Source organism: Sodiomyces alkalinus, assembly GCF_003711515.1.
Source record: "Sodiomyces alkalinus F11 unplaced genomic scaffold SODALscaffold_6, whole genome shotgun sequence".
NCBI lineage: Eukaryota > Fungi > Ascomycota > Sordariomycetes > Glomerellales > Plectosphaerellaceae > Sodiomyces > Sodiomyces alkalinus.
The window spans coordinates 1,185,104-1,210,627 of record NW_021167084.1 but is presented as its reverse complement, the minus strand read 5'-3'; the positions used below and the strand labels follow the sequence as shown (position 1 = coordinate 1,210,627).

At 52.0% G+C, this 25,524-nt stretch overlaps 6 protein-coding genes across 6 annotated transcripts; 2 read left to right on the top strand and 4 right to left on the bottom strand.

Moving 5' to 3' along the window:
* Positions 1–184: 184 nt before the first annotated feature.
* Positions 185–7,674, bottom strand: SODALDRAFT_333724 (DNA polymerase epsilon catalytic subunit A). The gene is made up of 3 exons (XM_028612055.1): positions 6,798–7,674; positions 6,567–6,709; positions 185–6,506 (listed from the first exon to the last, which is right to left on the bottom strand). The coding sequence occupies exons 1-3, from the start codon at positions 7,415–7,417 to the stop codon at positions 487–489; spliced, it is 6,783 nt and encodes a 2,260-aa protein (XP_028465769.1). The 5' UTR covers positions 7,418–7,674; the 3' UTR covers positions 185–486.
* Positions 7,675–13,691: 6,017 nt separating this feature from the next.
* SODALDRAFT_324423 (hypothetical protein) lies at positions 13,692–14,589 on the top strand (the record flags this gene model as incomplete). The annotated part of the gene is made up of 2 exons (XM_028609880.1): positions 13,692–14,148; positions 14,342–14,589. The coding sequence occupies 2 exons, from the start codon at positions 13,692–13,694 to the stop codon at positions 14,587–14,589; spliced, it is 705 nt and encodes a 234-aa protein (XP_028465768.1).
* A 666-nt stretch (positions 14,590–15,255) lies between these two features.
* SODALDRAFT_360280 (hypothetical protein) lies at positions 15,256–17,113 on the bottom strand (the record flags this gene model as incomplete). The annotated part of the gene is made up of 4 exons (XM_028614246.1): positions 15,256–16,340; positions 16,441–16,550; positions 16,889–17,006; positions 17,089–17,113. The coding sequence occupies 4 exons, from the start codon at positions 17,111–17,113 to the stop codon at positions 15,256–15,258; spliced, it is 1,338 nt and encodes a 445-aa protein (XP_028465767.1).
* Positions 17,114–17,268: 155 nt separating this feature from the next.
* SODALDRAFT_312387 (bifunctional protein GAL10) lies at positions 17,269–18,591 on the bottom strand (the record flags this gene model as incomplete). Its single annotated transcript, XM_028609197.1, has 2 exons — positions 17,701–18,591; positions 17,269–17,613 (listed from the first exon to the last, which is right to left on the bottom strand). The coding sequence occupies exons 1-2, from the start codon at positions 18,301–18,303 to the stop codon at positions 17,269–17,271; spliced, it is 948 nt and encodes a 315-aa protein (XP_028465766.1). The 5' UTR covers positions 18,304–18,591.
* Positions 18,592–20,072: 1,481 nt separating this feature from the next.
* On the top strand, positions 20,073–20,912 carry SODALDRAFT_333721 (hypothetical protein). Its single transcript, XM_028612054.1, has one exon. The coding sequence runs from the start codon at positions 20,238–20,240 to the stop codon at positions 20,646–20,648; it is 411 nt and encodes a 136-aa protein (XP_028465765.1). The 5' UTR covers positions 20,073–20,237; the 3' UTR covers positions 20,649–20,912.
* Positions 20,913–21,821: 909 nt separating this feature from the next.
* SODALDRAFT_279031 (hypothetical protein) lies at positions 21,822–23,470 on the bottom strand (the record flags this gene model as incomplete). Its single annotated transcript, XM_028608147.1, has 2 exons — positions 21,822–23,168; positions 23,279–23,470. The coding sequence occupies 2 exons, from the start codon at positions 23,468–23,470 to the stop codon at positions 21,822–21,824; spliced, it is 1,539 nt and encodes a 512-aa protein (XP_028465764.1).
* Positions 23,471–25,524: the final 2,054 nt, after the last annotated feature.

Here is a 25,524-nt window from a genome sequence, read left to right as displayed (position 1 = left end):
CACTTTTCGAGGCCCACTGTAATTAACGACGCAGCTACCAATGGGTGAGCGGCAGCTGGCACCACGCGTCGATGTTGAACCTTGGCACTTCACTATAACAACCCAAGGTACCTTAAGTCGAAGGACGACAGCATCGCAGCCCGCAGCATCGTCTGGCACTATAAGAGTAATTCTTTTTTATTTTCCCTCAACTTCCAAGTCGTCAACCACAATTCGATTGTATATAGTGTTGAGAAGCTAAATATATATTCCCCAACTCTTATGCGCGGCTCATGACCTATGCTGGCTCCCCACGACACCACGACACCACGGCCCCTTGTCATTCCATGTTGCGGTTGACCACGACCACCACTCAGCCAAAAGCGTTATTATATATCAGCATATTCCATATACCCAGACGCCTGCCCCTAATCTCCATCCTGATTTCCGTTGTTCGTGTCCTCATCCAGCTTTCGTACAAACAAAGGAGACCGATCCCCACCACCCTCACAGCCCGGCCTGCAACCCATCAACAACCTCCCGCAGCATCCTCAACCCGTAGAACCGCGCCACATTGCCATAGACAGCCAGCCTACGCACAATCTCCTCGCGACTCACGCTCTCCACCCAGCTCCCGCTGCACACGCAATGCTCCATAAACTCATTCAACCGCAACGCCCGGCACTTGGCGCACTTGAGGTCCTGCGTCGTCCACTCCACCACGAACCCTTCCACCTGCGCCACCAACCTCTCCTCGATCGCCACACGGTCATGCTCCGCCTCGCAGAACCCGCACCGCCAGGGCTTCGTCCCCGCCCCCGCCCCTGTCGCCTCGGAGGGACCAGCCAGCGGGTCGGGGAGCAGGTCCGCGTCGCGGCAGAAATCCATGTCCCTCGCCATCGTGCACGACTCGCAGCTCAACTGCGCCAGCTTCAAGCTCGCGCTCGGGTTGTGGAACGTCGCCGTCTTGCTAAACTCGCGCACCTCGAACATCGCCAGCAGCTCCTTGCGCAGCAGCCTCGCCTCCAGCGTGATGTTCTTGTCCAGCGAGAGCACCTGCATCAGCGATTTCACCAGCTCCAGCAGCGGTCCCGTGCCTGCGCCGCCCGCCCCCGGCCCGCCGCCCGAGTACCACGCCAGGTGCGACCCGGGGAGCACGGGGAAGGAATAGTCGCCCGCCAGTTCCGGGTGGAGCATCTCCCGCTTCTGCGTCTTGAGGAGCCCCGCGATCGCCTTCTTCAGGGGCTTCTCGAACGCTTTGCCCAGGATGATCGTCTCGCCTTCGGCCGGTTCCTTGCGGTTCTGCGGCGGGAGCTGCGTCAGCCGCTGCGTCGATGACGACGGACCCCCCTCCTGCCCTCCCCCTCCCTCCGTCGCCGAACGCTTCAGCCCGTGCATCAGCTCGATAAACTCGACCACCCATTCCTGGAACACCGACTGCAGCCGCACGGGCAGGAACGACGCCATCTGCCAGTGCATGATCGTGTCGAGGCCCTGCCGCTCCGCCTCCACCACCTCCTGGCACGCCTTGCCGCCGTAGTTGAACTCGTCGTACCACGCGAGGTAGTCCCAGTACTCCTTGATCTCCAGGTCGATGAAGTGGAACAGCGCCTTGCCCTTGATCGACTTGATGATGTACTGGCTGTACGCGTACGCCGTGCCCACCTCGGCCTTGCTGGTCTGGAGCAGCAGCCGGTTCGAGTTGGCGAACACCACCTGCGACCCGACGCGCCGAAAGTCCGCCATGAGCTGCTGGAACGCCTTCCGCGACATCATCTGCACGTAGTAGTGCAGCGCCCGGTCGTACAGGAACGAGTCCGGGCTCTCCACCCACCGCACCAGGTGCTGCACCATGACGTCCGCCATCGTGTTGCCCTTGCACGCCTCCTGCCACCAGTTCTTCACCATCTCGCGAAGCACCAGTACGCCCGCGTTGGCGAACGCGCTGTCCGACGTGATCACCTCCTCGCCACCACCCGCACCCGCGTCGCCGCCGCCGCCGCCGCCCGCGGGGTTGAACGAGACGGAATCCGCCCCTTCGAGTTCGTTGATCAGCGAAGACGTCAGGATCGTGTTGATCGCCAGGTTCCTGACTTCCAAGTCGATGCACACCGACGAGAAAGTGCCCGGCCTGTTGATAGACGGCATCTGCACCGTCTCGAGCGGGCCCGTCACGTCGTCCCTTTCGTGGCCGGCATGGTCAGGTTGGGGCGCCGCCGACCACCACAGGACGACCTTGTTGTTCTGCAGCCGCCGGGCATACGCAATGTCGATCAAGAAGCGCGGGTCCTCCCTCTCCAGGTTGCACAGCGGCACGTCGCCGTACCGCGCCAGGGACGTGAGGTGCAGGATCCAGGATCCCAGGCCGAGGTAGTGCCCGACCAGCCGTCTGGACACCACGTTCTGCCACCCCAGGGGCGGCAACGAGCTGTCGGCCGGGTCGTACTTGAGAGGCAATATCGGGAACTCCCCCAGGATCGGCACGTCGGAAACGAGGAGGTTACGCTGCGAAGACTGAATCACCATCATCAACGGCCTCGCTTCGTCCTTCCTCAGTCGCTTCACCATGTCGCCAATCTCCAAGTGCATCTTCCTTCGTGTCGTCACCTGCGTGATCTTGAAGTTGAGCTTGTCCTGGTACTTGAAACAGTCCTGCCAGTTCGTTTCCTCCGTCTCCTCGCCCCGTCGCTTGAGCAGTTCGGAGTAAATCTTGGACACGTTAGGGAGGTCTTGACCCGAGTCCCTGCTCTTCTGGAGGATGACGATATGTGCTTGGTTCCCCGTCGTGGAAAAAATGCCGAAAACCTGGCGCTCGCCCGCCGTGATATGCGAGATGTAGATGTACGCCAGAGGCGAGGCGTCGAGGTAGGTTTTGGGCTTTTCGGGCCTCGTCAGACCACTGAGATCGAAGCCCTGCTCCAGTCCCTTGCCCAGCACAGCGTGCTGCGTCTGGTCGATCGTGCAGAGGTTGCCGAGCTGCAGCACGGCGCGGATGTTGAGTGGAAGGTGCTTCTCGTACACCCCCTCGACGCTGGCGTGGTTGAACAGCGCCGAAAACTTCTCTGCTTCGTGGAAGTAAACGTCCTCCGCCACCGTCAGCTTGAAGAGGTGGGTCGACGAATGTCCGTTCGGGAGCGTATGGTTGACTTGCTCGACCTCACAGCCCTCAATCTCGACGTCGGGCATATCCCTGCCCTTGAGGTTCAAGAACACCTGCCGCGGCACCTTGATCTTGACCGTGTGGATCTTGGCGTTGATGAGGACATGCCCGTGGACGACGCCCGGGGTTTCCGTCGCTTTCAACTGCAATAGCTGCCACGTATTCATGAAAGTGTTGTGCGCCTGATGCCTGAACGTCGTCTGGATATTACTCTGGTTGCCCCGCCGGTCACCGAAAAGCTGTCGTCGCCTGGTGCGAGCTTGCTTCTGGATCTTCCACTTTTGCTTCTGGTACTCGAGAAAGGCCCCGTAGTCCTCGGACGGCGAAGGCATCACCTTAGGCAGGGCAGCGAAGGGGTCGATATTCTCGGCGGGCTCAGGAGACTTCCTCTTCTGCGCAGTCGGTGGAGGCTGAGACGCTGCCACCATGGCAGCCACCGTCTTGGGTTTCAAGAGCTTGGAGCCAAAGTCTTCGACATCCTCCGGTCCGCGTTTGTTCCGGTTGGTTATATCTTCCAGCGGTCCTTTGCCGAAGAGATCTGTCAGCTTCTTCTGCTTCATCTTGTCGTCCTTGATGTTGATCCTGCGCTGGAGCCAGTCCGGATGAGGAATTCGCGGCACGGGGTTGCGGACTTTCTGCAAAGCCGCCGGGATCGAGATGAGCTTCTGAATCACGGAGCCCAGACGCTCCATATAATAGTCCCAGTCGAGGAGGTCCCTTGGATCCGTGCTCAAAGGCTCCTCCTTCAGCCACTTCTTCAGATATGCCCGTTTTGTCTCTTCTTCCGCTGAAAAGATGGCGACGGGCACGGCTCTCTCCGTAACGGGCGCGCTCTTGGGTCTCGCACAGATGATGAACTTGCAGTTCAGTCCTTTATCCTTGACCATCTGCTCGCCCAAAAAGTCCGCTAGACGCCTGGCGGTGGTAATGGATGTCGACTTTTGTGCGCCATACTCCTCCAGTGTCTTGGACATGTTTCGGTTCTCGGAAATCAGGTCCATCAGTTCTTCGTCGGCAAGCGTCACGCCCTTGTTCTGCAAAATGTCGATCCATCGGTTGGCCACCTTGGCGACGGCGGCATAGCATTCGGCCAGCGTCTCTCCTTCCAGGAAGAACCTGAAGATCTGTTGCTGGAAGGTCTTGATGAGCTTCAGCTCACCTCGACGCTTGACCTCGAAGCCTTTGAGTTCAGCCAGGCTGCCGTCGTCGTTGAACACCGCGTACCGCTTCTTCAAGTTCTTGTCCTCTTCCTTGGACGTGGGGATAATCATGGCCTTGTACGGACCGTCGACTTCGAAGAAGATGGAATTGTCGCTGTGCGTGTCGTATTTCAGTGTTTGGGGGTCGACGAGAGTCTGGTATTGATCGTTTGTGAACCGAGCGTGGACCAGATGGTTCAGCATGACACAGGGGTAAGAGATAGCGAGCTTCTTTCCGTTCTTCATCTCGAAGGCAAAGTTCTCCGGGAAGGTGGCCGGCAGCATACACCAGATACCATCGGTGTCGAGCTCCAGGGGGCGTCCCAGTCGTTCCACCAACCCACGAGCCAGCTGAATGATCGTTGCTCCCGTCAAGCAGGTCACCCCGGCCATCTCGAGCGAGTACCAGCGAGACCCCTTTCGCATGACATAGCCGTAGAAGGAGTTGAGAATGACCTTGTGCGCCAGCTGTAGCGAGTCGAACAGGACAATCATCTTCTTGGCCCCCTCCACCTCGGAAGCAGACGCGCCAGAGTTTTTCAGCGCGTCCGTCTTCCCTTTCCAGACTTTTACTTCTCCCTTGTAATCATACCGACGGTCACGGAAGTCGCGTACGGTATTGACGTAGAACGGATTCTCCCGTTGGCAGATGATGGCCTCCTTGACGATAGTCGTGGAGTCGCGGATCTTGTGATAGATTTTCTGTGAGTACAGCTGCAGCCGCTTCTTGACCAGACTGGCCTGCTCGTCCAGGGGTAGTTCTTGGAACATCCGCATGGGCGCATTGGGGTATTTCCCGGGGAATTTCTCGTTCTCGAGGGCGTGCCGAATCATGTTGTACTCGTCTCTCTTGGCCGGAATGTATTCGCCTCGCCACGCCCACGGCAGCCGACGGTCGCACGTCTTGCCGGGCCGGTTGAAGTCGCACGCAGCACAGTCTGACTCCTGGACCATCGAGTCGGGCTGCAGACGATTGGTCGTCATGATGTTCGGGTACATGGACGCGACGTCGACGTGGTATATGAGTGGCCGCTCGAGCCGGTTCGGCGTCTCCTTCAAGGACCGTAGCCTGGCTGCGATCTGTTCCCTGACCTCCTCGTAATTCTCGACATCCTCCATCGACTTCTTTTCCTCCACGGTAATTGTGAACCGGAGGGCGGCATCCAGATCTCGGAGCAGCTCGTCCACGGCGTCTGGCTCCACCGCAAAATTGACCGGGATGTCTGCGCGAAATACGCCAGCCTCGAGACACTCCACGTGGCCTCCCACGTACGTCTCTGATTCCAGCAGATGGCCGTCCCAAAACGCCTCCCTGGGGGAAATGTGTTTGTTTGGCAAGATGATCTCCTTCTTGTACGCCTGGACCATGAGCAGCATCTCGCAGAGCGTGCCCGTACCCTTTCTCAGCGTGTCGTCGCCGCCCAGCGGCAGGATCGTACACAGGGAGAAGATGAAAGGGTGGACGTATTTCATGTACAGGTAGTAGGTCGCCACGGCGTCAGAGACGGAGTACTCGGCAAGAGTCTGGGGTCGCTCGGAGGCGTAGGGCGTCATCAGTTCGGGGTCAAGCTCGTCCGGGTCGTATCCGAGCTTCGCGACAGTCACAGCCTTGAGACCACGAGATCCTTGTGGAAGGTAAGAGTCTCGGTTGACCCAGTGGAAGCAGTCCATGTGAATGCCGTAACTGCATTGGTACTGATCCTCGCTGTTTTTCCTCCACCCAATCTCTTGATACATGTCGATGCCGTTGACACTAGCACGGGCTTCGACAAAGGGCCAGTCGAAGAAGTCGCCGTTGTAGGTCGCAATGACGGTAGGCCTGGCTTCCTTGATGTGCTCGAAGAACCTCTCGATGACCATCTTCTCGTCGGGTTCGTTAAATATCATGAAAGAACCGGGGTACTCGGGCTTCGGCGTGTAATCAAAGTCGGCAATGTCTTCTGACACGATCTCTCGGTTGGTAATCAGGAAGCCCTGCCCGTCAATCATGTATGAAATCATCATGATTTGGTCAGTAGCCTGGTCGGGGAACTTCAGCGGCGACTTTGTCGTCTCAATATCGAAAGCGAGGACGACGGGATCCGCCATGGCTAATCGCTCTGTGTTCTCGATGATCTTGGTAATACCGTGCTTCACCTCGACGAAGTACCATTTTCCTACTCTTATATCTACTCGACAATCAGTTCTTTGTTCTGAAAAGCAAGAGAATTCCCCCAAGCCTCGCTTACCCAAGTCAATCATTACTCGCACGTGGTACGGGACATCATACTCTCTGATGTCAACAATGTAGTCACTGGCGTCGGCAAAAGAAGCATTCGCTCGTCTATCGTCATCTGGTATGTCGTCAAAAAGGTCAAAGTCCCCGGTGGCCCTACATAACGTCAGTATCATCAGACCAGCCCATACCTGCGCCCTGATCGTATAACTGGACGACGGTATATGTGACCGGCCAAACTCACATGGAAACCTCGGCATACGTCTCCATAGCATCCACATTCTTCCTATTCTTCTCTGCAATGGGCATGATCTCCCTCCTCGCGGCCATCAGGTCGGTAACGTTTTGAAACCGCAGCTCGATAAATGTCCTCCGGTAGCCCATGAGGTGATTCGGCATGTTGAGATCCTCCTTCTCCACCCTCCTGACGGACTTGACGCAACCCCCGCCAGGAACGCGCTTCAGCCACTCCTCAACCTCGGTCTCGCGGCCCTTCTTAGTAGCAACGAGGAAGTATGGCTCGTGCTCGACCGTAGCTTTGAATGTGGTGCCGTCGTCATCGATGAAGTAGCAGTCGAGAGCAGCGCGGCCGCCCGGGTTTCGTTCGTCCTCGACCGAGGTGGGCTGCACGTTGACGAGCCAGCCGTCGCGACGACGACCCCCGCCTTCGTGGCGGGCAAACCCCATGGCCTCATCGATGGTGTGTGCAAGGCGTGTGCGTTCCCACTTCTCGTCCGCGGACGTACCCTCGGCACGGGATGAGGCCTCGAATGTGCGGGTGCGGGTGGAACGGCCATGGTAGGCTACTTTGCCGCCGCCACGCCTATAGCCCTTCTGCGGGCGACGGAGGCTGGTGTTGGGCATTGCTGAAGGCGGTCTTTGTCGTACTCGTCGTTCCTAGAGTCTACCCTTCTCGAGGTAGGAGGGGACAGAGGGCGGGGAGACGGGAGACTCGAGGGTGGCTGCGTTCAGGGGAATCATGGGGGAAAAGCGAGGCAACCGGCGAGCAGAATTTCGAAGGGAATGAAATTAGTTGAATTCGTTATGTTGTTGACAATTTTTGGTTAAGAGAAAGAGTCGACCGGGCTAGGATTTCCGGTGTCTTGAATGGTCGAATCTCCCTGCCCTGGGTTGGTAGATTGAAGTTGGAATCGGTGTCCACACAAAAGCAGGCCCCTTGTCTGTCGAGAAATTGGTAAGACGCGTCAAAGCGCGACTCTACGCGACACGCTCGTCTCACAAATCAATTAACGAGGTACAAGGTACTAGGTACGTACCAAATCCCACCCACCACATATTATCGAACAGACCACAGTCTTTTCGGTTACGTAATAGGCCGGATTGCTAAGAGTATAATCCGGGTGGACGCTTACAGAATCTGCACTATATAAAATACGGTGGTAGCGTTTCCCTGACGGTCGGAGATAGTTATAATTATACATAATTATCTTAATTAATTTTAACACATTTTATAACGATTTCAACTACGCTTTATCTAATAATTAAGAGTCTTACTTACTAAGTGAAGATATACCTATTTTACCTACTTTTTTACCTTTACTACTATCGATTTAAGAAGCTATCTAGCCGTGCTGATATAGCATGTTAATCTATACAATAACTATTAAGATATCGTATCTTAGCCCTATTACGTATAAAACCTATAAAGATTAGGAGCTTTAGCGACGCCTATACGAATCGGTCGCTACCTATAATAATGTGTGGAGGTTTCTCCGCCTAGTCGATCCGACTTAGTCCCCCGAAGAGCCTATAATACCGAATTACGACTCCTTCCCCTTAATAACGCCTAGGCGTACCCCTATGTAATATCTTAATCTTACGGAGGCCGGCTAGAAGGCGTATAACGTCGAAATCGCGCGCTGGAAGATCCTATAAGTGTAATACGATAGCTACCTAAAGGGGATTAACGCTATACTGACCTGGCAGGTTAATACTATCGACTAAAGCCGTAAATAACTACTATAAGGAGGCACGTCTTATAAGGTGTATAAAGTAATTAAACGCGATACGGATTAGTACCTGGCCACCCGCTAAACCGATACCCACGAAGAGTATATCGAGTATACTTATTATCCTGCGAATAGCCTTAAGAAGCTCGGGGAGTAGTTAGATAAGTGGTAGCTACTACTATAAAGCTATAAAGATACCGATTTAAAGCCCGCTAAGTATATATAGGTTATAGATTTCTTTAGAGGTATACGCCCCTATACCGGCCGCGATTAGACTAAGGCTAAGGGTCGCCTTATAGATTACTAGGTAGTTATACCCGAAGACCTTTATACCCTTAGTTAGAAGTATATTAATACTAGACTTAAAGACTAAGGAAAACACAGTAGCCACCGTGCTATAGTATTCCCTATATTATATACTGGAAGCGAAAAGGGTAAAAATACCTTAGAGGGCACGGCTAAGCCCTATAAGAAGGGCGGCCGTGGGAAGAATAAAGCTAAGAATCCTATTACTGCGGTATCTATAGCTATACCTTTAGCTGCTTTAGCTAACCGTTCCTCTTCTAAACGCCGTTAATCTGCTTTATAGAGAGGTTAGATCTACCGCGTATACGCTATACCTAGCCACGATATTAACGCCTGCTTTTATCTATTCCCGGATATGGTATATAATAATTAGATACCCTCTAAGAGCATTAAAATAACCGTTTAATAGATCCTTAAATACGACCACTTACTACGCGCGGAAGTGGAAGAACTACGCGCTGTAAAGAAGGTAAAGAAGGATATAAGCCGGGACTTAGTATAGCTTAAAGAGACGTGACTCGACTATAGTAGCGTCCGTAGCGTCTATAGCGGTGTCTCCTACGCCGTTAGCTTTATAGCAGGAACCGCTATTACTCGTTACCCTCTTCGAACCTCTGCTATCCTCGATTCCGGCGCTACTATTTATATATTTAACGAATTTTCCTGTTTTTCTGATTTTACACCCGCTATATAGGGGGACTACGTAGTCGCCGGCAGTTTATCCCTGTCTATTAAAGGTTACGGTAATATGACCGTGAGATTAAATGGACTAATAGGAGGCCTCGATTTTAGGCTATTAAATATCGTATACTACGAGGATTTTACCTGTAATTTAATCTTTAACTAACGCCTACGTCTTCGAGGATACTAGTAGGATCAGAAGCCACTAAATAACTGTATTCGGCGTTCCGATAGATCTATAGTATACTAGCTAAGTCACCACTTCGATTAAACCGTTATCAAATATATGCCCTCTAACTAATCTGCGGCTGCTTTTCTAGGCTCTTCTTCTTCTACCACCCGAAAAGCCGTCTATAAATCGACGATACGGTATCTAAGTATAGCAGAGGGTATCCTATAGTATTTACAGCTAGGGTATATAGGCCCTAAACTATTTAGGTACCTAGAAGAGTAGACGTAGGGGGTTAAAATAAAGGGAGTAATAACTATCGACTACGAGGCCTACGAACTTATAAAGATTAAACGGTATGTTAGTAGACGCCCTCGCACCGTACCTGCCTACGTAGAGGAGCGGTAGGCGATTAAATTTATAGATTTTAATCGAATATCCGACGGGGACTCGTGGTTTATGTTTTTCACCGACCGTTATAGTGGTTTTACGGCCACCTACGTTATAAAGAGTAAGCTAGCAGTGGATATCCTCGTAATAATTAAGGAATTCCTCGCCTGGGTAGACCGTTAATTAGGCTATAAGGTGCGCGTTTCGAATCTAATAACGAGTTAACTAATCCCACGATATCACCTAATTCCTACGTGATAAGGGTATCCTTTTAGAGGTATCTGCTGCCGATACTTAAGCATATAACGGAGGTGATAAACGCGCTACTGCCGTGGTTATTTTAAAGGGTTATACGATAAATATCCACGTAAAACTACCGCCGTTTATATAGCCTAAGGCTATTCCCACGGCGGCGTACGTCTATAACCGGACGCTATAAAGGTAGTATAAAAATAAGGATTAGAAAACACTATATAAGGTTCTTTTTAGAAGGAAGCCGATTTTATTATATCTTCGAGCTTATAGCTATAAAGCGTACGTGATAATAAAGGACGCCTAAAAGGGCGTGAATAAGCTATTAAACCGTATCGCTCCCTACGCCTATATCGGCTACCTTATCGGCTACGATTCTACTAATATCTTCCGTATCTAGGTACTAGGCCGGCGCTACCACCGCGTTATTCGCACGCGCGATATAGATTTTAACGAATATACCTTTTTTAATAGCGATATTAACGCCTTTAAGGACGACCTTTATTAATTAACCGAGGAGTAATTAGAAGACCTGATTAGTTAGATTAAGTAGGAGAGGGCTGGAGATTCACGGCCGTTTACGGACGTATAAGCTAAGGACCCCCCCTCTTTATATAACTGCTTATTTTGAATTATTAGATCCGGGGATAAACGCCCCCGGATCCCTTTCCTTGACGGCTTTGCCGTTAAGGTTATAGTCCGTAATACCCGGCCGCAAAGGGGTGGAGGAGGCTATCTTAAGTTAATTAGGATAAGATTTAGGTTATGAATAGTGTGATTTAGCCGGTATAGCGCCTGATTACTATCTATATCCGCCCGATCTACTATTTCCTACTCTATTAGTAACCCCGCTATCGGTTATAGCGCTAATAGTAGCCGTTAAATTAGGAAACCGTGATACCCCTATAGCCGTAGAGTTCTAGGACAACAGAGCACGGTGCTACGATGCCCCTATAGCTACGGCTATAGAACTCTTATTAAATAAAGGAGCGTAACTAATTCGGTAAGGAGATAGCTAGAAAAGAGATTATTAGGTTACAATGTTTAATGCTAGCCGTCACGCCCCTAATATATATATATTAAATAGGACTCCGCTAACTAAATTATAGTTAAAAAGGTCCACGCCTATAGCGTTATAGCGACGTATAATAACACCCTATAAATCCACGGCCCCGGCGGCAGCTACCGGAAGTATATCCCGGGAGGCTATCTCGGGAAATATAACTCCGGCGGTTACCCCGGTGGCTATAAAGATCTACCATAAAGACCTCCCTCCTCTTCCGAAGAACCCTCGCGATATACCCTTATACCTTTACGGCTACCTATTCCGATAGGTATAAGAAGACTACCTGCGGAGCTATAAGGAGATAGGGTTATAGATACGGGTGCCGGCGTCCGTAGCAGATAAATATTAGGTTCTTAAAATCGATATAGGTAATAATATATAAGTTCGATAAGTATAGATTTCTATATAAATATAAGGTAAGGCTTATAGTGCGAGGAGATTAGTAGTATTAATCCTTACTCGAAGAGATATACGTAGTAACGCTAGCTAGACGGTTATTCCGCGCGTTAATAGCTATCACCGCCCGATTTAACCTTACGCTATTATAATTTAATATTATAAACGCGTTTATATACGCGCCCCTCCCCTATAATATCTTTATATACTCGCCGCTAGGCTTTTTAGCCCCTAGGAGTCATTTATATCTAAAAAAGGCGTTATATAGACTTAAGGAGTCTCTACTGCTTTAGTAAAAGCACTTTTTAGCTATTTTTCTAGCGGATAGCTTCTAGATAGTACTATAAAAACCGTGTTATTTTCTACGCTACGGTTTAATTCTATTCTTCTACATTAACGATATCGTTATTTACTTATAAGGAATAATATAAGGCGTAGATAGAGTAGGCTGTTAATAACCTATAACGCCACTATAACCTATAAGGTGGCGATTCTTTATAGTGGTTCCTTAGTATTAAGGTTATTCGCGACCGCGTCGCCCGTAAAATCTAGCTATTATAACGCGATTACGTTACTAAGTTAGAACACCTATTAAAGCCGAATAGTAAGTATAGTAGTAATTATCGTCTAATATACTTAATTAAGGTTATAGAGCTACTGCCCTATTTAGGGACCTTAACTAATATTAAAAGCTATTAACGGAAGATAGGATCTATGCTATACATAGTAGTGATATTATAGCCTAATATCGTGTTTATAGTATCTAGGCTATACCGGTTTAATATTAATCTAGGGCCTATTCACTATAAGGCCGCCGATTATCTAATCCTTTGTCTAATTAATAACTAATCGTTTACGCTAGAACTAAGGGGTGGCGATACTATTAAAATCTACACTAACGCCTTATTTACCGATAATACTCTTAATCGAAAAAGCAGTTAAGCGTACGTGATACGCTTATTTAGCGGTATAATCGCGTGGCGCGCTAATAAACAGAATACGGTCATAACGTTAATAACGGAAGCATAGCTATTAGCATTAGTATAAGGTGTAAAAAAGGGTATCTTTATATAACGCCTATTACTTAGTATAGGAGTAGAATTTAATGATCCAGAATTAAGGATCTTATACGATAATAACTAAACGATTCGATTAGTTAATTAAGAGATTAGTATATTAATAACGCGCCTCCGCTACGTTAATATCTATAGCCACTAGTTACGTTAAGTAAAAGAATACGGGTAAATACTCGTAATATACGTTACGAGCGCGGAAATAGTGGTAGACGGATTAACGAAGGCGTTATACGGCGAGAAATTTAAGATATTTAGGTCCTAGGTAGGCGTGATAGATATACGGGAACGGTTATAGCAGAAATAGCTAAAGGAAGTCCGGGTAGAATATTTAGAGGACCTGGAGGATGAATTTAAGGGCGGCTATAGCGAATAGATTATATAGCTGGATTATCTGCTAATTACGAATAGCTTTAATCGCCTAACTAACATTTAGGGCGATTAGGGGGTATATTAAACAGACTATAGTCTTTTCGGTTACGTAATAGGCCGGATTACTAAGAGTATAATCCGGGTAAACGCTTATAGAATCTATATTATATAAAATACGGTAGTAGCGTTTCCCTAACGGTCGGAGACAGTTACAATTATACACAATTGCCTTAATTAATTTTGACCTATTTTGTGACGATTTTGACTACGCTTTATCTGACACATGTAAGGTACCCTACCTTGTACCGATGCACGGACCAACATGTTCTTGGGCCCACCCATCCCATGGGAACGTCTAGACGGTGGGCCAATTGTCGAAATCTCATGCGACTTTTGAGGGTACCTTTAGCTTTCATCGACCTCTCCTTGATGCCACTGCCCAGTCCAACCCAGTTTGCCGGCCATGGCCAACCGACCCGATAAAGATGAACCAGAGAGCCGCCAGGAAACCCGCTTGGGCTGGCTGACCAGTCGCGGCTCCTCAACCGCCCCCGAGTCCTCTTCCTCATCTGAGTCCTCACCATCATCGTCGTCGTCCTCCTCCTCCTCCACCTCATCGACTACCGTCATCTCAAACTGGGACAATGCAACTCAGTCCGATCTGAGAGTAGACCCGCTCCCCAGCCTACCAGAAAAAAAACTCACCAGAGTCCAAGGCAAGCTGGATGCCGCAGCTTACCGGACCCCTGCTCTGCAGCCGCAACCGCACAACGCGGAGGTCCCCACCATTCAGGAGGCCGTCAAGTCGATCAAAACGGAGGATTTCCTGAACGTCGGAAAAGTCCCCTGCGCCCGGGATGGATACATTTACGGCATCATCACCGGCGGAATTGTAGGCGGTGTCAAATTCATGATGAGCGGTGCGTCTTGATCATGCGAACTCCTCCATTTTTCTTCTCACTTCCCTGCACCCCCTGTATCTCTGTCCCCTACCCTTTTACCCCCTTCACCTCTTCAAGGCGCAGAAAGGAAGATGGGAAAGTCTCTGTTGCAAAAGTCGACTCGAAGAGAAAAGCAAGAGGAAATACTTACTCTTCATTTTCTACTACTCAGCCCCCGTGCCCAAGGTAGCGAACTGGGCTGTAGGCGGCACCATCGCCGGCGCGGCCGCGTCGTTCGAGTGGTGTCAGTACAAGCGACGGCAGGAGAGAATTAACATGCGCCGTGCTGTGGAGGTGTTCCAGCAGGGCCAAAAGGAAAAGCAGCGCAAAGAGATGGAGGCTAAGAAGGTGGCGCAGGAAGAAGCGGCCAAGAGGGAGGCCGAGGCAGCGAAACAGCGGTCTTGGTATACATTCTGGTAGGGTCGTCGTTCCATTTTGTACCATATATACCTTGCCTATACCTGTACAGAGTGCTTGTAACATTAGATGCCCGCGGACGCAGACCATCACAGGAAAGGGAGTCGGGGTGGCAGACCGGATGGCAAGTTTTCATCAAGGTCAGGTTAGCAAGTTTCTCATCTACCGCGCACAAGATGTCTTCTTGGGATGTCTCAAAAGAAAACGCCTTCGTTCCATTTTTGCGACCTTTCTTCCTGGCCTGGAGTGTCCGATCCCTGAATGGCAATAAACAAGCGCTGTTCCATGTACTGTCACCTCCCGTCCCGAGACTAAAACCCAGAACTCGGTCTGTCCCCGTGGCCCTGTCCATTCCATGGCTACCCAGACGTGGCCCGTAGACACAATGTCATATCTGTCGTAGAATATCCCAGCTATAAAAAGAAAAAGGAGAATAAACAGAAAAGGATGCCGAAAAGATGTGCCTTTGAGAGCCCCAGCACTCCATCGCCAAGTTGTTAAACGCCCAAGCCCCAGTATTGCGCCTCATGGGTTCATCGAATGAAGCCTCGCCACAAATCAGATTCCTTCCCAAAAGCATTAACAAAATGCATATGCCAGCTCTTGTCAGCTCTTGTTTTCTAAGGTCATTATCACCTCCATGTACCGTGGTACGGGGGGCAGCCAGGCTCAGTTAGTCATCACGACCGCGCTGACCTCGACTTCCATAAAGCGTACCCGGCGCGAAGCCACGGGCGAATCTTTCGTATCCGCCACCGCGGCTCCAGGCGATGCGGAACCACCACTGCCACCACTACCACCACTACCGCCGCCGCCACGTCGCCGGTAGTTACGAAGCGCGCGGGCCTCCTTCTCCTCCCTCCTGCGGTATTCTGCCAGCTGCTGACGACGCTTCTGGACGCGCAGGCGGGCGATGGCGGGGGTGGGCTTAAAACCGACGCCGTTGACGCCCGTGCCGTCGTCGTCAGAGTCATCCGGGTCGTAGACGGTAATCTCGTCCTCCTGCCAGGTCAGCGCGGCGCGGACGGGGTCGACGACCACGGGGCCCTCGTCTTCGCTCTCGTCCTCGCGGGCTGCTGCTTCCTCGTTGCTGCCAGCCTTCGACGAAGGGGGGACGACGTGCTCGAGGCCAGCTTCGCGCGAGGGGCTGCGGTCGCCGGGAATGGTTTCGGGCTCGGGTGTAGGCAATGTTGGAGACATCGCCGAGAGGGGTACATGAGCGGGACGGGTCTCAGACGATGCCGCCCCGTCGGCATCGTGCATAACGAGTTCGGGGACCTTTTGTCGCTTGCGCATGGTGCTTCCCTCGTCGTCTTCATCGCCGTTGTGGCCATCGTCGTCCTGGGGATTGACGTTGCCAATCCGAGGTTCGCAGCCAATGGGCTCGGTGTGACCCTCGGTGAAGGCATTGGTCTGTGTGTGATTGTGATCGCCCAGGGCCTTATCAGTGGTGACGGCTGTGGCGATATCGTTGGTGGCTCGGCTCGTGTCGCTGAGAGGGACCCCGCCCCCGCTTTGCTCGTGGAGATGGAGTCCCTTGAACTTGTGAACGAACCGAGTTCGCGGGCTTGCACTTCCGCCGCCCTCTTCCTCCTGGGCCTGGGGCATACGGAAGGAGAATTGTGTGGCCGAATAGAGTGGTGAACCCTTGAATCTGCTCTCTCCCCGCTTTCTTTTGGGCGTCCGAACGGTCGGTTCGTCCGCCATATTGCTGTCTGATAACGACTGGCCCCGTAAATAGCAGATAGGAATAACTGGGGTGGGTTGGTTGTTTCATACAGCAGACGTCGTTATTTCAGGATAGTTGAGCGGTCCTGAATCGAAGAAAAAAAGAGAGGGGAAATAACGACAAACAAAATAGATTCGGCATAAGCTGTTTCTTGCAGGAAACCTCGATCTCCAGTCGAATTTCGGGCAGGAACCGACGCTGAACAGAGTGGGTGAGTTGTTCAAGGATCAGGTGCCTGGAGATTGGCTATTGAGGTTGAGCGTCCCTTAGGTAGCCCGGTAGCCCAGGGAATGGGAATGGGAATGGGCCCTGCGTAAGGTAATAATAGCTACCTTACCTTAAGGTAAGGAGCTAAGGTGCTACGGTGAGGGCAGGTACGAGGTACGGAGTATTACGTACTACAACCTAGAGACACATAGCCAAAGGTATTTATCAGGTCCAGTCAGCGCTCTCTTTCACCTGTTCTCTCATCTATGCCTACCGATGCCCCAGACAGCAAGGTACAACAAAGAGAAGGTCCTCGCCTCACTTCCACAAGAAACCTATTCGATTCTCCCGCTGTACGTACAACACATCCCAAGGTGGATCAAAGCAGTATCATTGCATGTCGACTCCCCATTTGGAGCCCCCTGCGTTGACAACAGTCGGATTGCCCGAGCATGCCAGTCTTGAAAAGCCTCCTTGTAAGCCTCTTTGTGACAACTTGTCACAAAAAGAAGCGGACAAGGCAAAAGGATCGAGGCTGCAACGAGAACCGGCAAAAGATAAGGCACGTGTCGCGAATTGCTTTGCTGACATTTATTTTTCATTTGCCCCCCCCTTACTCATGATCTAGAGCAAAAAAGGGCTTCATTAAGTGACGATCATCCATATCGCATGAGCTATGAGTATGACAGTCTCCCTCGTGCCCCTGTCAGGATGCTCGCCCCATACCGAGAGGAGGCCTGACTACCTTAGTCGCTCCATGCCTTGTAGACAATCCTGGCACCGTACACATCCCCCTTCTTCACCAACGACTGGCTCCTCCACTCATCCACGTTAATGGCGTTGACGTAGCGGCTGGGCTCGACGCAGAATCCGCTCCGCTTGCCCCGCGCCGGAAAACCGCCCACGGCCGGCACGTCGATGTACTTCCCCGTGTAGAACTGGAAGGCGGGTTCCGTGCTCGCCACCTCGAGGTGGATGCCCGTCGCGGGGTGGTAGGCCTGGACGAGCGTCTTCAGGGGCTCGCCGCGGGTGTCGAGCGGCACGGACCCGGCCGCCTCGTTGACGACGAAGCAGTCGTCAATGTCGGGATCCTCGGCGCCCAGGGTGAAAGCCTTGCCGCCCTCGATGCCCTTGCCGAAGGGGGTCGGCCCGCCGGTCGGGATGCCGCCCGCGTCCACGGGGAGGTACTTGTCGGTCGCGAGGGTGACGACGGTACCCTCAATTGTGGGGCCGCCGGTTAAATTGAAGTAGGAGTGGTTCGTTAGGTTGATAGCCGTCTCGTCCACGTTGTCGCCAACGAGTTTAGCCTCGTAATCGATGCCCAGAACGGTGGCCGTCTTTCCGTCCGCCGTGGTCTGGGTGCCGGTGGTGTAGGTAACCGTCGTGTCGACGGTTCCCGGGTAGCCCTCGTCGCCGTCCTCGCTGCGAAGGGTGAACTGGACGCTCTCGCCGCCCTGCAGGCCTTCAACGCCCGGGATGCTGCGGACGCCGACGGGAACCGGGCCCTCCCAGACACGCTTGCCCCATCCCTTGACGCCGCCGTGGAGGTGGTTGGGGCCGTTGTTGGCGGCGAGGGTGTATGTCTTGCCGATGTTCAGAGCATCGATCTTGGCGTCCTTGATACGGTTGGCGATGCGACCGATGGTCTCGCCGAAGAACGGCGAGTTGTGCTGCTCGTAGAGCTCCTGGTTCGGAAATCCCTGGACGATGTTGATGCCTTTTACATTGAAGGTCTGGATGATGGCACCCAGGGGGAGGAAAGAGAAGGGAGCGTCAGCCATGGCGGGCGAGGGGTCGAGTGAGGTCACGTTATAGTTCAATGGTCTTGGCCTTGTGAAGATGGACTGGAACGGAGAACTGTGCCCAGGTACACTAGATCGTCTATGAGCAGGCCGGGGACGGTCCGGTGTAGAGAGTAAAAATAGAGGCTTGTTCTCTTTTGCAGAAAGGGGCAGGAAGGGTGAAGGGCAAAGGAGGGGACATGCACTCTTATGTAGGTAGGTATAGATAGGTATAGGCTTTCTATTCCGTACAAACAGTGGACTGATGGCCCCGGATCCCAAGTGACCATGTGAGCGGGCATAGTAATTACTGAGTACCTTATTAAGGAAGATTGTTACCCCACGGATGTCACGGTCTACCGGATTCAGGCTGATTGTCGTGAGCCGTGAAACCTTGCCTACTGTGCGAGGTACTACCAACCGCCGAGCGATGATGAAAATTAAGTGGAGGGAGGGCCACACGAGAGGGGTCAAATTGGCGTTTTCTACTAAGGTAGGTACGTTAGTGCGGGGAACACGAGTGTATTACCCCTCTACCTCAGTTTAGTAGTAACGAATTACTGCCTGCTTTTGGGGAAGGCGACGATGAGCGCCTGCGAGGATGCGATGATAATGGTTATTATTATGGCGGGGTATTTTAGACGTATATTTCCCCAAAATCTTCCTCAGCACCCCAGGTTCTCCAGCCAGGTAAGGCAGCCCTGGGATACCTTAGGTATCTCTCTAAGGTAAGGTAGAGATTGTCGCGAGATGTAATAGTAATACCCTAGCCCGGCATTGCGGGACTCTGAGTGGTGCGGTTGTCCCATGTCATGGTTCGAAGGCTAAGGTAATATGTGACGCCGGCATTCGGAAGACGTAGCTTGGAAGGCCAGGTTAAACTTACAACGTAATGCCATACCAGTCTAAGGTATCCCGGGTAGTCTCGTCCTACAACTCAAGATGGCATACCTGTTTTCGCTAAGCAGGTGACTTAGTGCGTCTTAAAGCGGCCGTTTCGAGGCTCTCTGCAGAGTACGCAGCGATAGCTTGGTCTTGATGTTCCCCCTTTTCAGGGTCCAACCAGGCTAACTAAGGTACGGAGTAACGCCTCACTGGGGTCTAAAGCCATTTGAATCGCCTCCGGCTGGACCAAAGTGAGCGGATCTCTAAGGTAAGTATCTTGGTGAATTTCCCAACCGCATATCAATGATGCTAACGCAACACCAGGAAACGAAGGCATCACTGTCCATCACAAGGAGATCATGGGAGCCAATACACAACCTCTCAGCACTTCCCATAGACCTATCTGACCAAAGAGATGGAGAGGAGATGGTCTTACTCCCACCCTCCGTAGAAATTTACATATGTAGGTAGCCAGCTGGGCAGAAACCCTGCCGTCTACGTACCTTATATCATATTTCTACCTTATGTGAAGTATCTAGGTAAGAAAGTAAGAAAGTAAGAAAGTAGGAAAGTGAGAAAGAAACAATATAACCACTGGTCAACTCATGAAGATGATAGAGGAAGGCACTAAACCCGGCCGACTTGGCCGTACCTTCCTCACTTCCCCTGCCAAAGAGGGTCCTCTTTAACCAGAGAAGGAAGCAACGACGGGTTAACAGTAACACGGACACCATGGTCTCGTCCCTTCCACAACATGTTTCCCAGCAGGATAGATCACCTACCCTTGACCCCTTCACGTTTTTTTTCTCGTAGATATATATATCTCCAAGGTAACCAAGATCCATCTCTCTTCATTCTTTTTGACTGCCTAACTAAACCTCCTTGTCTGATCATAATATACCAGTGCCATCTTCCATCCCCAGCAGCTCGACACTTCCGCAGGCAGAATATTTCTTCGGGTATTCAACTAACCTCCACGCCCCTCGTCAAAGCAGGAGCAGAACACTAAGAGCCACCCCACCCCTCAGGCCATCTTCCCAACCGTCAAGATGACCAACCTCCGGAAGCACGTTCTTACCTTCTTCCTCTACATTGCCGTGGCCATCGTCATGGCCGACACGGTTCCTTTCAACCACTTCGAAGTGAACCCGGGCCAGCTCAGCCCCTTCGGCCTCCTCCACGGCCCGGAGGCTGGCCCTCAGAACCGCGAGTGGCACATGTTCGACTGTGCGCGCCCTTGCGGTGACCGCTGCCTGCGACCTGAGCAGCAGTGCTGCGAGGCCAAGATGGGTCTCTACTGCGAGAACGGCCAGAACTGTCATCCCCGGGGCTGCTGCCCTTCTGGCCAGCTCTGTGACCAGCTTCCCGGTGACTGCATTGACGACGAGAGTCGACACATGTGTGGGAGCCGTAAGTACCTTATTTACACCTGTTCTGAGTTGGTTGGCTTTAGTTCTTGATCTCTTCCTACCCCTTTTTATCTTCACACATGGGCCCTTAACCTTTTACCAACGGAAGAACCTTTACTTGAGTAATGTGATCGCTGATTGGTTTGCTCATCCAGGTTGCATCCCTCGGGCCTTCGGATGCTGCGACGAGGGGAAGGGATACTTCTGCGGAGAAGGCTTCGCATGCGGAAGTAACCAGTGCCTTCCAGTCCATGCCATTGGTACCAATTCGACCTCGAACGCTTCGGCCACCACGGTCGTCGTATGCCAGACGTTGACCCTGGCTACCCCAAGCGCTGCCTCCAGTACCTCCGTTTTACCCGATGTCGACAACCCTAATGGCGGTGACCATGATGATGACCATCCCGAAGATGGCCCCGAAGATGGCCCCGAAGATGGCCCCGAAGATGGCCCCGAAGATGGCCCCGAAGATGACAATACTGAGGATGGCCCTGAAGATAACGGTGGCTCGCACGACGGGGAGAATTCTGAGGATCAGGGCCAGGATGACCAGGATACTGACCAGTCCGATGCCGGCCAAAATGCAAAGACCTCAGCGTATCTTTTCCTGGTTACGCTTGGTTTTGTCATGCTCCACCATGTCAATTAGCTCTTCCTCGAGAAGAAGCGGCCTAACTTACCGCTGTGGGATATGGAGATATCTTTGCTCGTCGTCATCTTGTGCCAACTGCCGCATGATTTGGGCCCAGGGGGTTGATGTTTCGGAGGCAAAATAGAAGGCTGGTGCCCACAATGTTGTCTGGAGGTAGATGGGATACCCTAGGAATAAAAACACACTGAAAATAAACAAGCTGCCGCCTTGATGTGAGAATGAATTATCGTGACCTGAGTTTGTCCCTGAGAAACTGCCGTGTCCATGATGCTCCCAGAGAGTTATCCTTGCCCCTTATAAACTCGGGGGCTTGTTGGATGATGCCTCCCCCAGCTAGGAAGAGTGGTCGACACTGCTATGGGTATCTTCAGCCCATATTCTGTTATAAAACACCAGCTTACCCCGAAAACATGGGGCAGACCACGCCCTCTCCACCCGTATCCGCCCAGCTCTCTCCCGAAAACCCGTGAGTTTCCTTTCGCACGCACCAATGAAGAAATTCGCGCCTAGAGCCAGAACGAGAGACTGAACAAACCAGAGATCCCGTACCGGAAACAAATCATGTGACATGCTTAATCAGAATCCTCGTCATCATCACCCAGGAACGCCAAATCCGCTTGAGCCCGCGACCGTCCCCTGGCTTTCGCTGAAACGGCCGGTGCCTCATCCTCATCCTCATTGTCGTCGCTTCCGTCCCCATCCCCAACCTTGCGGGCGTTCTTCCCCTCTTCCACCGCCTCTCCGTCGTTCTCATCGGAGCTGGGCTCCTTCGGCACCTTCTTCAGCCGACCCCTGCCCCGCGTAGGTCTGCCGCCGCGCGAGTCAGATGCGCCCCAGGTGACATTCATAGCCGTGACGGCCTCGAGGTCGGCCTCCAGCTCGCGCCGCTCCTTGATCTCGCGCGCCTTGGCCTCGGAGAAGCGCCCTGGCATGCCTATGTCGCGGAGCATGTCCTTGAGGTGCCGGACCTTGGCCCGCGCGTCGTCGCCGTACTGCTTCAGCTCGATGCCCCATATCTTGCGCACGCCGCACTTGACGAGCTGCGACTGCAGTTTTTTCACTTCCGCATCGTCGGGGCGCTCGCGCTCCGGGTGGGAGGACGAGCCGCCTCTCTTGCCGCGCGACCAGGTCGTCGCGGCGGTGGGGGCGGTGACGCTTTGCTTTTTGCCGCGCTTCGGTTTCGGGGGTTCGTCGATTACGTCGGAGAGTTCGCTCGATTCGTCCTCGATGGATGGCTTCGGCTCGCCCTCTCCTGCCGCGGGGGAGTCGTTGACTTTGTCTGGCGCGGACGCGTCGTTGGCTTGCAACGGCTTGGACGATTTCCCGGCAGGGGGGGTGCCTTTCTCGGATTTCGGCTCGGGCGGCACGTCAAGCACGTCTGAAAGTTCGCTGGACTCGTCTACAAGATCTGGCTGCGGGCTAGATTCCTCTGTAGGCTCCGCCTCCGCCTCCGCCTCTTCCTCGTCTTCTTCCTCATCCTCCGACACCGCTTTCCTCCTCTTCGGGGCTTGCTTCTTAGGTGCGGGTTCTGCTTTGCGCTTCTTTCTGGGTTTGGAAACGGGTGCGGGCTCACAGTCTCCCTCTGCGGAACCGTTCAGTTCATCGCCAGCCGACTCCTCGTCTTCTTCGACGTTTCGCGAACGGCCATTTGTAGCTTTGCGACCGCGCACCGGTTTCGACTTGGCAGGACGGTCGGGCTCCTCGTCCGACTCGGCCACTTGACGTCCTCTGCGTCGTACAGCCAATTTCTTCTTGGGGCTGGGATGCTCCTCGACGTTCGCGTCATCGTCGCTCTCTTCTGGCAGCGCCGCGGCGTTCTTCCTACGCTTGGGGGCGGGCGATGACTCGGGTGACTGTCGCTTGATGGCTTTCTTGACCGGTGTATCTTCCTGCTTCTTCTTCACGGGGGACGACGCTGGCTGGCTCTCGTGTTCGAGGTCTTCCTGATGTAGTTGTAAGCTACTTGCTTTCCCTATGCCGAATGCCCAGTTGGACGATAGTTGAAGACGCGTCAACAGTAACAACTTACCGCAACAGTCTTTATTAGTGTCTTGCTTCGTGCTTTCCACTTTTCGGAAGAGAAAAACCCATGCACTAGAGCTAGTTTCTCTTCCACGAGTTTGCGGACATTGTTGACAGTCAGATCTTCTCTGTTCTTACGCGCAACTTCGCGCACAGCATTACGTAGCTCAGCCTCGAGCTTCTTATCAGAGGGGGCCATTAGGCAGATAACAATCAGATGACAAGTGAATAAAGTAACAGGCTTGCATTGACTAGCGGCATAAAGGGTATGGGACACTCGATGCACCTTGCCTCTGCTGTTGCGCAGAATACTTGGATAGTGGTGTCGAGACGCGTGTTTCTGGACAACTGGAACACTGGCTTTGTGTGGGGTTTTCAACAGACAGCTTTTTTGTTCATCATAATGCATGCTGGGTACCTTGGGTAGGTACCCAGGTATTCGGGAGCCGGATTAAGACTAGCGTGTTTTCTGAGGGGTCACTTCGTACTCCGTAATTGAAGCGACATATCGGTAAACCTGACTTTATTTTCGGTGAAGCTAGCTCACCGACATATATTCACCGATGAGTATGGTGAGACCGGATTGACGGAGCCATACGGAGTAGTTCGGCTGTACGTATGGTTTACTATCCGTATCATGATGATCTTGACCGATATTCATCCCGAGTGGATGGTCCGTAGGAAAGGTAACCCGAAGTGAATCTCACATTGATGGATAGGTAATTTATCCGTACTCCATCGTCCTGTGCATTACTGGAGGAGAGGTAAGAAGGGTAGGGGGTGGGGCTCGTGGACGACATGCTCCTAAAAAGCGTGTACGTTGCAGGCGTGGAGAAACGATTGGGCTGGAAGCAGCGTTCGAGTTGCAGACTCGGATGAAAAAGATGCACAACACCCACTGGAGGAGTGCGACCCTCAAAATTGAAGAACAGGCATATTCACTTTCACTTTCCCGTAATTATCTTATACCCACGTCAAGTGCCCGGATGGACATTGTACGAATAATGTAGCTGGCGGCAGGAATATCTAAAGCATGTCCCCACCCCTGGGTTCCCTGTCTGTCTGATCAGACGCTTGTGTCGATGGCGGCGCGAAAGATTGACGGGAACCCCCCTGTTAGTCTTCTCGGTATGACGAAAAGTTGTTCTAATCATTCGGTATCATGCAGACCTCCATTCTCTGTGCCGCGTCGCCGTACGGAGTACAAGAAACCCATGGCCAACGATTGAGGTCTGTATCCGTATTTTCCCATCCAATTCATGGGGAACAAAACGACTAGTTAACCTCACACTGCTGCCTGTCCGGCTATCATTCCATTTACCCTCTTTTTTTCTCTTTTTATTTTTTCTCTTTTTATTTTTATTTTAGCCATGCAAACGACAGGATATAGAAAGAAATGTGCGAGGTAGAGCCGAGCCCGCCAAGAGATCTCAGGAGAATGTGATGGAATTTGGCTCACGGGAACCACATCCGACAGCCATAGTCGAGTCTAGGCCCCATAGCTTACTCCGTATCATATGTGAAACAGTGTCTGTCTGTGTGTGATTTGGCGGAACAAAGCAATCTAGCTCCCGTCACAAAAGGTCAATGTTGTATTCGTAGAGTAGGATCGGACGGGATCGGGTACGGATGGACTTCGACACACAGCCCGTAGAAGAAGAAAAACCTCGTACGAAGAAATTATTATATTAGCATTATAATACCTCGGTTATTCTAGATATTTCCGGAAGCACGCAATATTACCATTGTTTCCTAATGGCGTCTTGGGCCTGCTGTCTAGGGAACACATCTCCGACTCGGGTTTTCGGGAATGAAACCTGATAGAGTACACCTCGCCTCCAAGACGGTTGCTTTTTTTCTTACATCCGTACAGTCCTGTACTACCAAGTGTCTTGGCTTTGTATAGCTACGATAGGTACCTTTTAGTCGTACCTACTGCGTTCTTTCTGGACTGAGTGTTATGTGGTAATAATTACTACCGATCAACAGCTTGCGGCCTGCCAATGTTTTTATGTTTTTATCCACCCTTGTTCCATCTTATCGCCTTACGGAGGTACGTTGTATTTACCAAGTGACGTAATTGAGAAGGAGACTACACACAGCCCAGTAGGTATACCTTCCTACCAGTCGTCCTTCCCTTCGTCTCGAAGCCCCCGCCTTTTTTGCCCCTCTTTGGCATCCCCCCTCCTCTTACTTTGCGTATTTCCGCATCATCAAAGTCTTTGGAACTTCCATCATAGTTGGGGAGGCCGC